The following is a 13,835-nucleotide window of genomic DNA, read 5'->3' as shown; positions in this document are numbered from 1 at the left end:
TGTAGCAGCTTCTCTCTGTTTCACTTTACTCCTTTTAGCTTTGCTTTTTGTTTGTCTCTTGGAAAAGAAGATATAAATTAATTAGTCCTAAAATTTTAGAGCTGAAAAAGGAATCTTGCAAGTCATATAACTAACTTTTCTTTTTACAATTAGGAAAGGGCATTGTGTTTACATATGTAATGTGAGTTATCTAAACTGTTGCTTCCGCTCCCCGTCCCCAACCCCCTTTTATTGTAGATCACAGCTTTCTGGGATTTGAATGGCAGAAACGGTGGTGTGCTCTCAGTAAAACAGTATTCTACTACTATGGAAGCGATAAAGGTAGTACTGGCGTTCGGTTATATCAGCTTCTATTGTTGAGGGTCGGGGGGCATGTTAACTCTCCTCCCTTTTTGGTACAGAGTTAACTGAAGACAGATGGAGAAAGAATAAGTGAGAATTTTAATAATTATAGTCTAAGACTACTTTATAATTCTATTTCATCATTTGACAAACGCTCCGAATCCCAAAATGCCCTAAAAATTAACCCGATTGTGTTTTATTGAATTAAGAATGTGAGTAAAATAACTTTCACCTACGTGGCCTTTCACCTTAGGAAATAGTTATCAATTAGGCTATAGCTGTGGAATCTCTGGAAAAGTTCAGACCATTAGGATTGTGAGAGTTTTGAAGGGAGGAAAAGATTTTTTTTCTTCAAATATTTTAAAAGAAAAATTTAGATTAAATGAAATATGTGCAACACATTTTCTAGCTTCTTTTACATATTTAAATAACAGCAAGCACTTACACAGGGGTTATGTTCTAAACATCTTACCTGTCTAAGCACTATAGCTATATTAATTGTTTTATAACTCTGTGTGGTAGGTATGTTATTAGCCCCATTTATTTTACTGTTTGGAAAGCTGATAACAGAGAAGTTAAGTAACTTGTTAGAGGTCACAGAACTGATAAATAGCCGATGTGGGATTTGAATCTAGGCATAATGGTTAGAGTCCATACTCTTAACCACTATTGCCACTATATTAATTTAGAAACAAGAAGTTATGTTTTGTAACTTCATTTGCTAAGTAATGCATCTCTTAGTCATAGTTTACATAATTTTAAGGTCATTGTTTGAACAAATAAAGACATAAAATATTGAAACTTAAAGAATATAAGCTTTTTTAGTTTTGCTTTTTTCAAGGAAAGCAGGTCAGAAGTTAAATATTATAAAGTAAAGGTCATATAAAAATAGCTAACATTCATTTCCAGAAAAGACACGTAAGGAGAAAAAAGGCATACTAGTCCAGTATTCTACTACTATAAGCTTTCCTATGGAATTCTTATCAGCGTTGTTACTTATCAGTGTTGTTTGTAAATTTATGATTCGTTTGACATTATTCTAAGGTTTTGAGGGTTTTTTCCCATATTATAAAACCGAGCAGATATTATGTGTATATTTCAGATAAATTTGAAATACATGCATGATGCTAGAAGTTGATATCACCTTTTGGCTAATGGGATTAGCAAATTAAGAATTAATTTAGTGGGTAGTTTGCATTCTGTCACTAGTTTGCAATATGTTCAAATGTAATAATGGCATTAGTGAAGTGTAAACTATAAACAACTGTCGATGGGCAGCCTTCATTCTTCTGCTAAGGGTAAGTAGGTGATTTTGACAAAATTTAGAGTCCAAGTTCAATTATGGTCATCATAGGTCATAAACATGCAGTACTGTGATAGAAATATAATTTTGTACAGCATTGTGAATTGAGAACAAAATCTTACTTTTCTACAAAGAAATATCCTCTAGTTCATAAGACCAAGGGAGGGAGGTTTCAAATCCTTGTGACTTTGGTGTAGTTAGGCTTCTCGCTTCTGATTTCTTTAAGAATCCGTGAACACTAAGATGTTGCATCCACTCTCTGTCCTAACTGGTTTATACCAACTGTTAGGTCAAAGATTAGCAAGAGTTTTCCCAAAACCTAAGGTGTGTTTATATTTATTTCAAAAGCTAATATTCAGTAAATAAAAATTTTAGGGGCTTTTGGGGAGGTATTAGTTAAACTTTAATTTCTAGTCTTATTTGATGAGACCTTTTGGTAATAATCTTCTTTGTAATTTGTATTTTACTGCTTTGTGATCCATTTCACCACCTCTACCACCCTGCTTCTTAATAATTGCTATTCTAGCATTCCTTTTCTATGTAGATATTTGAAGATCTGGTTTATATTTTCTTAAACTCTTATCTGTTTCCATGGAGATTTTAGATCTGCTTCTGGTGGTTCTTCCCTCTGTGGCTGCATCTTTTGGAATTCTTGGCCAGTTTTCCTTTTAGGGACTTGTGGGGGGAAAAAAATCTCTCTTGAGACAGTTTTAATTGCCTGTTTGGCATGATCCTAATTTCCTTCCTTTGTATCTTTTTCTTTCCAAGAAAAAGTACTTGTCACATAAAATTTTTCTTTTCTTTTTTGAAATCGGATAGATGATTTATACAGTCTTGTTTACTGTACATGTGAACTATTTACCTAAACTTTGGAAAGCGCTGTTTAGATATATGAGAACTATAATCCTCTAACTAAGTAGGATTTAGATGGATGGATTATAGAGGCACAGAAGGAGTTGATACCACTTACTAGGTTAAACTGTACTTTGTTACTGTTCGACAGCTGCATAGTTCATATTTTCTAACACACTGTGTGTGCCAAAAACAATTTTGACCCATCAAGATAGTAATGGCTTAGAAAGAGTAGTTCCAGCCTCTAGAGTAAATAATGCACTTACCTTTGTGCCCATAAATATTACCTGTATTTATTATTCATGGCCATTTGGGTCCTTTAAGTAATAAATATATATATTGAGAGAGTACATATTTTATCACTTCATGAAATTACATCCATCCTTTCATTTCCTTCTTCCTTTGATCAAATCTCATTCATCAAACTTCTTTGATCGTAGGTACTCAGACTGCCATCAAGATAGTCATTTATTTGCTCTTTCATTTATTTATTTTTTTATTTGCTAAATATCTACTGGATACTTGTTGGATGCTAGCCACTAGAGTTGCAAAGATAATTCTGCCTTAGAGGTACTCACAGTTAGTGAGAGGGAGAAAGGGCATCATGGGATTAGAGGTGGGGGCTGAGTGGGTAAACCGATCATTTCAACCAGATATAATAAGTGATTTAAATAAAATATCTTTGGATCACAAAGGAGGGATGGCTAACTGCCTAGGGGAGTTAGCCCTAGGGTCCTAGTGGAGAGGACCCTTCACTGGTTGTGAGCTGGAGTTTGTCAGGTAAAGAAGGGTAAAGGGCATTCCAGTCAGGGGAACAGCAGAGATTCTGAGTTACAAAAGGCCTTGGATGAGATCGAGGTTGGAATCAAGGCAGAGCATAGAGTGAGTGAGAGGAGGGGTCACAGAAGGCTAAAGGGATGGGTTAGGATCCGATTAAGCATAGGGCTCTGTGACCTGAGTTAGTTTCTAGGAAGTAATTGAGGAAGATGGATTGAAATGGACAGAGACTGAGCCAACAGGATCCTTTTGGAGGATACTGAGCTAGTCTAGCCAAGAGAGGTTCATTACATGGTTGTTGAAAAGGCAGACAGGATCAGTGCAGATCTCTCTGGCTCCAACGCTAGGCTCTTCTCCACGACGTGCTTGTTGTCAGCCCCTCCAATGTGCCTGTTAGCCAAGGCCTATTTAGGAATCTGTTCCAAACTCATGTTTTGTTTTGCTTTTATCCTTTTTCTGTTTAACTTCCATGTAATCTTGAATCAGCATTATGAATTTTCTTATCTCTTCCCACTTTTAGTGGGGAGGGTTTAGTTTGTAGTATCTCTTTTCTTCCCACATAAGGGGTTTGCTGCCCTACCCCGACTCCCCAGTTAAAGGAAACCCTAGCACCATCCAGGATGTGGCAGCAGCAAGTAGCCTGGGTCCTACCAAGTCAAAAGTGATTACGTCAGGTGGTTGTAACTTTTTCATTGTAATATCGTTTCAATATATTATAAAAGCCAGATGTAAAAGTTAGACTTAATATAGATCATTTAAAATAACAAAACTTTCAGGCGGGCAGGGAAATAAAATTTGTCATTGAACTTGACCTTTCTGCTGTCTCACTTTCCCCACAACTTCACCACTGATAAGAAAAATCGGACATATCCATTCAGTTTGGATGAAAATTATAAAGTGTCTTTTGATGTTGAAAAAGCATCATAGTTTTATTTTAGTATTTTAAAAATTCTATTAAAGTGACGCTGTTTGTACAATTGGAAGTTCTACTGTATTATAACAATAATTTCAGCAACAGCCATAAAAGCTTACCTTTTTTCCTGACTCATTTGATAGAGGCAAATTCATAGGTCAAAGCATCAGCATTTTATAATTATATCAGGAGTATATATAAAATATATAAATGAACTCTGATATTTTAAGAATTTATATTATTTTGCTTATATAAAGAAGGATAATACCTTTGTTATTCCTTAAGAAATAGGAATAATTCTACTTTTTATCAGAATTATTGTAATTTTATAGGATTTTGGGCCTTCGATATGCAAACATTAACCTTAAAAGTTTATCACAATAAATGTTAAATAAAAGGCCTTTAGTTTCTGCCTTTGTAGTTAAGAGACCTTGTAACAATATAGAGAAGTTAAAATGAAATTCTGATATTTAGTAGGATTTAAAAACATGCAGAAATATTCAAGTACAAACTGTCTTATAAAAGGTCTGATGATGACGAATCATGTTGGTTTGCAGTAAAACAGGACACGGTTTGATCTAAATATAAAATATCTACATCTGTATATAGATGGAAGCTATATAGTGATCGAAGGTAGATATATTTTAAATCAAATTGTGTACTGCTATATCTATGTATATGGATGTAAAGATATAGATGATGTTGCATCTGCCTGTGTATAGATAGACAGAGCGAGCAACATCTGTACCAGTAGATTTTATTTGCACATCTTTGTGTCAGATATTATTAATACAAAGCAGTATGATACATTGGTTCAGAGGAGGGGGCACAGAGGACCCGTAAAACAGTATGATAGGTAGAAGCCGGCTCACTGGGGCAGTAGGTAAATGAGGGCTATGAGCGAGGAATGGGTGAGGTCAAGTTGCTACATGTCAGGAGTTTGGCCTTTCCTGTCTAAGTGACACTTAATGTTTCCAAGCATTGAAGGTAAGTAGATGGCACGACAGACTCTGATTGGATGTTGAAGAGATCACGTTGACAGCTGTCAGGAGACTGTGAGATGAAAGACAAGATGTGTTCTGAAGCTGAGAGTGACCGGGAGTTCAGAGGTTGTTTACCATCCTAAGTGCATGAGAGAGCTGCAGGTCACCTGCGGCATTTTCAGCTGCTGTCACGTTGCACGGGTCGTAACAGTGTCCTTTATTCCCTAATTACAAAGGAGGTTCTAGGAGGATAGTACATATAGGATATGAAGATATTCTCTGTGTAATGTTTATTTTAACCATAACTACATGTTATGATAGTCTGATAGACCATATCACAATTATTATCTGAATTTCAGCTGTAGAGGAAAATGGTATGTGTAACCAAAAAAGTGGAAACGGTTTTAAATTCCCAGTCTACAGAAATGCCTGTAATTTATTTATTCTCCCTTCACAGCTACGTCAGATTACCTTGCTTTTTAATCACGTTTATACCTTGGTTGAAAATGTGTGACTGTATACAAAACCACTTGATTTTTTTGCTTGCAATGTGCTTTTATTTTAAAGAAAAAAAAAAAGGTTTTAGAAATACCCCAGATTTCCTGCTACCAGACAATATAAACCAAACTTTTAATTCTTACTAACATGCTTCCCTTTAGACTCATAAATATTGCCTGTGTTTATTATTCAGAGCCATTTGAGGCCTTTAGGTAACAAATATATAGAGCACATTGTATTTTTCACTTAAAATAGTAATAATTTGCTATTTCCTCATGGTATAACTCAAAACACCAGAAGTATATTTCTGAATTAGCATTGGCAGCTGTATTTCTGTGAGCTGTATCAACAAGGAAAATGTTCATATATCTTTAGCTGAGGGCCTAGAACAGCACATTCATCAGTTTGATAAAGTTTATTGGAAGGGTTTAGTATTAAAGGTCATATTTTCTGCTTTCCCACTGATGAGCATTAATACTTCCAGAAATAACATGAGTTCTTCACTGGGGGAAAGGCCTTCTTAAATATAAGAAGTAGATAGTATCAAAAATTTCTGAACACACTGCATATCTTTCTGTTTGCTAGAAATTTGTACCAAGTTATCAATCTTGGTATAAACAACTAGGTTTAACTACACAGAAAAGGAAATTGGCAGAATGTCGTTTTTCAGACAGAATTGATGGGAATGCTCAATGCCCAGGCTTAGAAAGCAGGCAAAGACTAAGGGAGGCAAGGTGGATAGAACTTCAGCCCAGTGCCACCCCCAGGGAGAGTCTAACCGGGACAGAGTGCTGGTCCTGCCAAGCCTGGACTCCTACTCTTGCCGTTGTGAACTGGCACCAGGTGGTGACCGCCATTGGCCCGGAAATGGATTCTGAGCTCTTCTCTGATTATTTTGTTGCTCAGTTCAGACGTAGGTCCCAGGCTGGAGCATTTGCTTGGCTGATCTTGAGCAGTGAAAGTCTACTGCCCTCCAGCATCTGTGGTGGGATGGATCCTGGCTATGTCCCCTGACAGTCTCCGGATGAAAATAGAGAAGATACTTGGATGCTGGGGGTCCTCAAATGGCAAATGCCCACAGCTTGTAGGGATACTAAATGACATGGAATTATTTAGTTGCTATATTCATACTGTACTTAAAGTGATGGTGTTTTACACATATTTTCCGAGAGCCAGTAAAAAAGAGAAAAAGTAAGCATATTTGCAAGAAAAAAAGGACAGATTGAATTTTGGTAGGTTGTAGTGGGGTGGAGGGAGAGAACAGATCATGGGGACAGTCGATGAAGGAAAGCGAGAAATAAAAAATGATGCTCAGTTTTCTGTTAGTGGAGGTGCCATTTACTGACACAAGAAGAAAGATCACAAGTGTTGGGAGTGGGGATAAGATGATCTCCATTGTGCTCATGTTGTATTCATCGTACTTATAGGACATTCAAGAGACGAGATATGTATAGTGAGCAGATGAAGATTTGGATGTACAACTCTGAAGAAAATAGAGACTTATGAGTCACAAGCATATTGATAGGAATTTAATCTTTGGAATTGGGTGAGGTTGCCCAGCGAAAACTGTACTGTGGGAAAAGGCCAGGATTTAGGGCATAACCCGTCGTGACTGTGCAAGAGATGGGGAAACACAGAGGAGCCCGTAAAGCAAGCTGAGAAAGTTGGACCCAAGTTGCCGGAGGAAATGCAAGATAATGTTTATTTTCTCTATCGAGACTTCATAAATTACATGTTCTAGAACAGTGGTTTTTCCAACATTAAATGTGTATCAGAATCACCTGGGATGCTTGCTAAAAATTTGGTTCCTGGACTCACCCCCAGAGATCCTGCAGAGCAAGTGCAGAGTGGTAGCCATTTCTGAATTTTTAACATGCATCCAAGATGTTTCTAACATAGGCATTTCTTGAGAAACACCTATATACCTTGAGAAACACTTTTCTAGGAAATGGTTGAATAAGCAAGGCTTTGGAATCAGACTTATGTTAGGGTCCTGGCTTTTACCACTTACTGGTTGTGTGGCCATGAGCAAGTGGGTTATTTTTAGGTTTGTTTTCCATCGATGCTGGGGATGTAATAAATACCTTCTCTCTCTTAAATTATTACCAGGTATTTATGAGCTATGCTACATTAAATTCCTGACATATAGAAGGAGCTCAGTAAATGTGAGTTGTCTTTTTGACACTTAAAATACCCAGAACACAGGTGTAGACCTAAAAGCCAGTGAAAAAGTAGAAGGAAATAGCTATCATTAACCTTATGTGTTTTGTTTTGTAAGAGATCAGAGCCAACTGCTTTTTACCTTGAACCTACTGAATTAGAATTGTATAAATTCAGTTACTGATTTAATAGATTTCATTATCTAGTTTCTCCTGGCAGCCTTCCGTTCTATAGACATTAACTTTGAATAGCATGATATAAGCAAAGCGAAAACGTGAAATAGAAGCTGAGAAAAATTTAGTAGAGGGACAGACACCTCAAAAATCCTGAGGGCATCAATCTGTTATAAAAACTAATACTCAGATTCATGCTAGATTATCAAGAAAATGTTAAATTATGTTTAAAAGAATTGTTTGAGAAGTCAGGGAAGTATATATGTCAGAAAGATTTTCATTATAATTTTAGAGTTTGGGCACTTAAATAAGATTCTGCATTTGAGAAGTTCACTTAGATAAAAATATTTTATTAGTTGTTTACAGTTCTGGGTAAATGAACTTATATAACCTTGTTTCTCATTTGGTTTCTCGTTTTACTATTTTTAAAAAATCAAGTCAACAAGTGTCCTTGAAACTATCTCAGAATGCACTGCAGAACCAACCTACATGTAAATTATTATGGATTGACATTTAACGCTAAGGTTTTCTCCTTTCTCTCTGTCTAGAAGAGATGCTGACGTGAAGGGAGAAGAGCAGAGTCTCATAGCCATATTCTGCCCATTTCATGTCTTGAGTGTCCTATCTCGCACTGGCTAATTGGAGATAAGGCTACTTTATGGTTATGGATTTGCCAAAGCTATAGAGAAGGAATTACGAATTTCCTTCCTATTTCTTCAATCTTTCTGGTGTCATAATCCTACCCCAACTTGGATGTTTACATGATTATCCTCGAATACTCAACCATTAGCTGAATTTTTTGGTGGTGGTATTAGTTTCTTTTTATTACTTTTACTTGGTTAAACAACACTTTTTGTTTTGTAGATTTAGGTCCTTCTTTGGTGGAGTGAGTTTTTCTTCTGCTATATCTTTGATATTGGCACTGTTTTATTTGTTCTTTTTTAATTTTTTTTCCAGAACACCCATGCTTTTTTTTTGGGAATTTTGGCAAGCCTCCAACCAAAACAAAATCCCTTTGGTCCCCCTCAACCCCTTTTTTTTTTCCTACTTACTGAGGGTGTTTTTAAAGTACATCTGATCTGATTTTTCAACAATGTTCAAAATTTTTAACTTTTTTATCATATCAATACATCATTTGTTTTGCTGCTATATTTTCCATTCCTTATACAGTATTTTTCCATTATTTTAGCACCTCCATTCCAATTTCTACCTGTCTCAGCCATTTCTCTTTTTATTTTATGTTGCATTGTTTTCTTTTATCTCTTTCAGATCTTTTTATTTACCTTATAAAAGATGCAAAACAATTGTCTAACATTTATTTCCGTTTCTCGTAGTTTGCTCCTGCTTTCTACATCTTGAGTGCTGTGTTATGTTTTTGTATTACATAATATTTTTACGGCACCTGTGTTCATTTGCTTGCTTTTCCTCTTTTACTTACTCTTCGCTAAGGATGTACTATCCTTGTCTCTGTAATTTGGGATGTTTACCTCTAGACTGGATTAGTGGCTTATCTCTGGTTCATCTGACTAGAGGCCGCTCACGTCCTCCTCTTAGACTCTAGCAGAAGATCTGATTCATGGCCCCACAGCATATATCTGAAAATTTTGTCAAAAGTGGATGTGCTAGTCTAAAGACAGATTACCTAATTTGGCTGCCTGATTGTCTTTCCCTAAATAATGTAGCACAGGAAGATACCCTGCACCCTGCAGCTCTTCCAAACTCAGTCTTTGTGGTACTGATTTTACATTGCCAGATGTAAACTCCCAATCCTATGTGTTTTTCATCCTTACTCATGTTACATAGGTAAGCATTTTAGACCCATAGTAGAGGTCGAAAGCATGGGCTGTAGATCGGATGAACCACGTGAATGGAGCAACTGAGCCTTTGTACAGCAAGAGAGCCACTTGCTCCATCTGGTCCTGTTTTTCCTGGGAAGTTTAAGGAAATCTCTCAAAATTGTTCAGTAGGGCTTTGATATTTTGCTTCTGACTACTTCCGTATCTTGTAGTGAAATTAAATCCTTTTTGCAGTCTAGTAGATCATTGACTAATGTTTCTGGAGCACTTAAGGTTTTATCGTGGTGTGTGTGTGTGTGTGTGTGTGTGTGTGTGTGTGTGTGTGTGTGTGTGTTTCAGTGAGAAGGTGGGAAAGGTCTGGTAAGATGTTACTAGCTTTTGTTTCACCATACCTATAATTTTCCCTTGCTTAAGTGTTCAGTATAAAGTTGTTGAATGAGTGAATGAATGACTTAGTTTTCTTTGAGAATTTTAGAAGAACCAACTGTGCTTCACCATTTTAATACTTTTTCCCCAGTATTATTTTTCTAGTTAGGTATTTGGCAAAATGTGTCCCAGGAGTACCAGTTACATAAAATGTTCTGTGAAAAAGGGTTTCATGAACAAATAATTTTGGAAAATATTGTATACTGTATCTTTCTCATAGAAATTCAGTCAATATATAAATGTATTAGGGGCCTCTGGAAGGCCTGCACTAGCAAAACCTGTTTAACTTTATTTAATTCAGCATTTCCCACACTTACTTGATCATGGGAAATGCTGGTCTAATTTTTATAGTTTTTCTGAACCTCATAGAGGTCATTGTAGACTTTTTCCACAAAGCAAACTTCAAATTTTTAAAATTTGAATTGTTTATTTAATCATCCAAAGAGATGTCAATTATGACTAAATATGATTAGAATGTCCAGATTTAAGCCAGGAATTGCTAAGTCAGATTTTTTTCTCATTTGATGTTTTGAACAAAATATGATCTTGGTGACCTTTTAAAAATGTATGTTACTTCAAGCATTACATTAGTATATTTAAGAAAAGGAGATAAATATTATTTCATGCATTAGGATGAGAGGGCACTTTACCCTTTAATATGGAAGCATTTCTGTATTTCTTCCGAGCTCAGTAAAAAAGACAGTTGTCCTTATGATTTTAATATTGTGTTACTCTAGGAAATAAACACAGTGTAACTGGGTGAAGGAGGAGAGCGGATTTTATTTTCAGTTTCAGAGTATCACTTCCTTTGTTGTATTCCTACTTCATCTTTAAAACAATATCTGACTAAAGCTCAATCACCTTTTCTCTTGACACTTATCATATGGGATTCGAATGTGCATTACTGGTTTAATTGTTCACTGGCTGGTTAAGAAACTCACTTTTCTTTTGGTTTGGTTTTGGTAACTAACGTTTCTGCGCTTGCTTTATCACTCCTCTTTATCCAGATACTTTGTTTTCCCTCCACATCTTTTAATAATTTTGGTTCATTCTGCGCTGCTTTTTAAATTTAGAGTTCGATTCATACCAATTTAAGATTTTTTTTTTTTTAAAAAAGGAAAGTGTTTTAGAGGCTTTGGAGGTGGTGGGGGTCGGAGGGTGGTGATGAGAAGAGAGAGCGGTACAAAAAGCCCAGTGAGGTTTCAACTAGACAGGTTTTCCTACAGGCTTACTAAGTCTGAAAGAACCACAGATTTGTAGTGGGATTGTCTATCTAGCAACCCCTGAGTTCCAGTTCTTGAATTTTTCCTACATGAAAGTGTCTTATTTTGGTACATCTTTCTGAATAAGACCACTATCTGCAGACCAATTCCTCCGGTTCCCTAAGATGTCCTTTTTGAATCCAGTCATCCCAAATACTTCTATAATTTTAGAATTAAAAGTTACATCTAGAAACATTATTTAAACATTATACTATGAAAGTGATATGACCAAAAACTCCTCTTTCCAAGAACTGACAAAGAAAGTCTAACAGATAATCGACTAGGCATTTATACTCGCTGTAGTAAATGAAATTCCGACTTTCCTTTTATCTTCAACAGACAAACAGCAGAAAGGTGAATTTGCAATAGATGGCTACAATGTCAGAATGAATAACACGCTTAGGAAGGATGGAAAGAAAGATTGCTGTTTTGAAGTCTCTGCTCCTGATAAACGTGTCTATCAGGTTAGAGTTTTTATGTTGTTTTGAAATTAAGTTGATAAAATGTTCTGATTTCATTTATAAAGACATTAACATTTTGTTAAAGCAGCTCTCCCTGGCATGTTAATAATAAAGAGAACACTGGCTTTTATACATTGAACATTCATATACATTTTTTTAAAATTCAGATTAGTTCAAGTGGTATCTTCTTGAACGAGAACAAGCGAATATATAATTTATCAGTTATTTCACATGTTGCATTTTATATCTATTTTAATAGAACCGTGTGATTTCTTAGAAGAATTACATAGCAGAAAGAGTAAAATTATCAAAAGAAAAATATCAGAATGTTAATGCATATTATATTGCTTAGGCTTGTGGGAGAGAATGAAAAAGGTAAAGGCACATATCAGCTCTGCAATTCAAGAGCTATCAGTTAGCATCAATATGGAATGTATGTTTAATAAGTTTTAAATATCTGAGATTGCAGTTGAAAGCCAGTTAATTAAGTTGTCAGGTAGTGTGTTGGAATCTGACAAGAACATTTTAAAGAAAACTGTACCCAGCAGTCTAAAGAAATTCATGGGTGTCTTCTAATTGTCAAGGGCAAATTTTGTTCATCAGTTCTGTCTTTGACATTGATGAAGAGAAGCAGCTTTTTTTCCTGCACAGCTGCCAGCTGCTGATCAGAGTTTCAAATCCATCATCCTCTGCTTCAATTACGTAAATTTGTCAAAATTAACTGTACATTATAAGAAGCATCCTTGCAAGAAAAGTAGTACTAGACATGAAAAGAATTGCTAATGGTCTTAAAGAAACGATAAGAATGTGACATACCTTCCATTTCTGCTGTGGTAATTTTTCTTGTTATTGTTTGTTTTTTTATTAGTTCACAGCAGCTTCTCCCAAAGATGCTGAAGAATGGGTACAGCAGCTGAAATTTGTGTTACAAGGTAAGAGCAATCAATTGAACAAGTTACTGCAGTCTTTACTGAATAACTGAATGATTTAGATTTCCAACTATAAAAGCTTATTGAATTTCTATGAGAATGACCAAGGGAACATGACTGGTATTAATACAGACCATTGACTTCAGATATATAAAAGTATCTGTTGTATAAGTACCAATTGGCAACTTTGAAATCCACATATTATGCAATAATCAATCTTTAAAAATGTTTTAAGTTAAGGATATAGAATATAACAATGTCGTGACTTTGTAGGGCTGCAGTAATTTAGAAAATAGAGTTTTGAAAACCTCTTTGCATTCCTTAAGAATTTACTTCATGAAACATGTTTTGTAGATATGGGATCTGATATTATACCCGAGGAGGAGGATGAAAGAGGAGACCTGTATGATGATGTCGATCACCCTCTACCAATCAGCAGTTCACCAGCAGGCAGTCAACCAAATGATGAAATTTATGAAGAACTTCCAGGTATTTATTATCTGGTGATTCATTTAAGAATTTTAGGGTTTTTTTTTTTTTAATGTCATCAAGCTGACAACTTGAGTAGAAAATGTGCTATTAAGAACAGGGACAAAGAAAATTTTCAAAATTCTCTTTTACGAAAAGGGTTCTGCTTGAGGTATTTCGAGGAGTGGATATACACTTATGAAAATTGAATGGAATGTTAAAATGAAGCAGATACAGTCCTAATCTCATGGGACTTTTGGCTCATTAGCATTGTTTATGCTACATAATTTTTTAATTAAAAATTGACTTGCCTTATAGTTTTTTTCACTAACTCACACGTCATTTTTTACTTATACATCTTGGAACTTCCATTAACCAGAAGTTCTACGAACACCCCATATGTCAGCAGCTTCTGCCTCATGTATTCCTCCTTACAATAGTATATGGCGTTCTGGAGGAATATTGTTGAACTATAAACAAAGGCCTTTTAAG

At 35.6% G+C, this 13,835-nt stretch overlaps 1 protein-coding gene across 4 annotated transcripts in view; it reads left to right on the top strand.

Annotated features, from left to right (window-relative positions):
• The window catches only part of SKAP2 (src kinase associated phosphoprotein 2), a 158,002-nt gene that overhangs the window by 91,276 nt on the left and 52,891 nt on the right, over positions 1 to 13,835 (top strand). For all 4 annotated transcript variants that reach the window (XR_002780786.1, XM_023531503.1, XM_023531505.1 and 1 more), the window contains exons 5-8: positions 238 to 321; positions 11,825 to 11,949; positions 12,815 to 12,878; positions 13,230 to 13,364. Coding sequence is in view for 3 of the 4 variants with exons in the window: in XM_023531503.1 (XP_023387271.1) it covers positions 11,872 to 11,949; positions 12,815 to 12,878; positions 13,230 to 13,364 (277 nt within the window). In the remaining variant the exon portion in view is untranslated. The remainder of the gene's footprint in view (positions 1 to 237; positions 322 to 11,824; positions 11,950 to 12,814; positions 12,879 to 13,229; positions 13,365 to 13,835) is intronic.

This window comes from Pteropus vampyrus, unplaced genomic scaffold (assembly GCF_000151845.1).
Source record: "Pteropus vampyrus isolate Shadow unplaced genomic scaffold, Pvam_2.0 Scaffold69, whole genome shotgun sequence".
Classification (NCBI taxonomy): Eukaryota; Metazoa; Chordata; class Mammalia; order Chiroptera; family Pteropodidae; genus Pteropus; species Pteropus vampyrus.
Note: the sequence above shows the minus strand (reverse complement) of the source record. Positions and strands in the feature narration are given on the sequence as shown.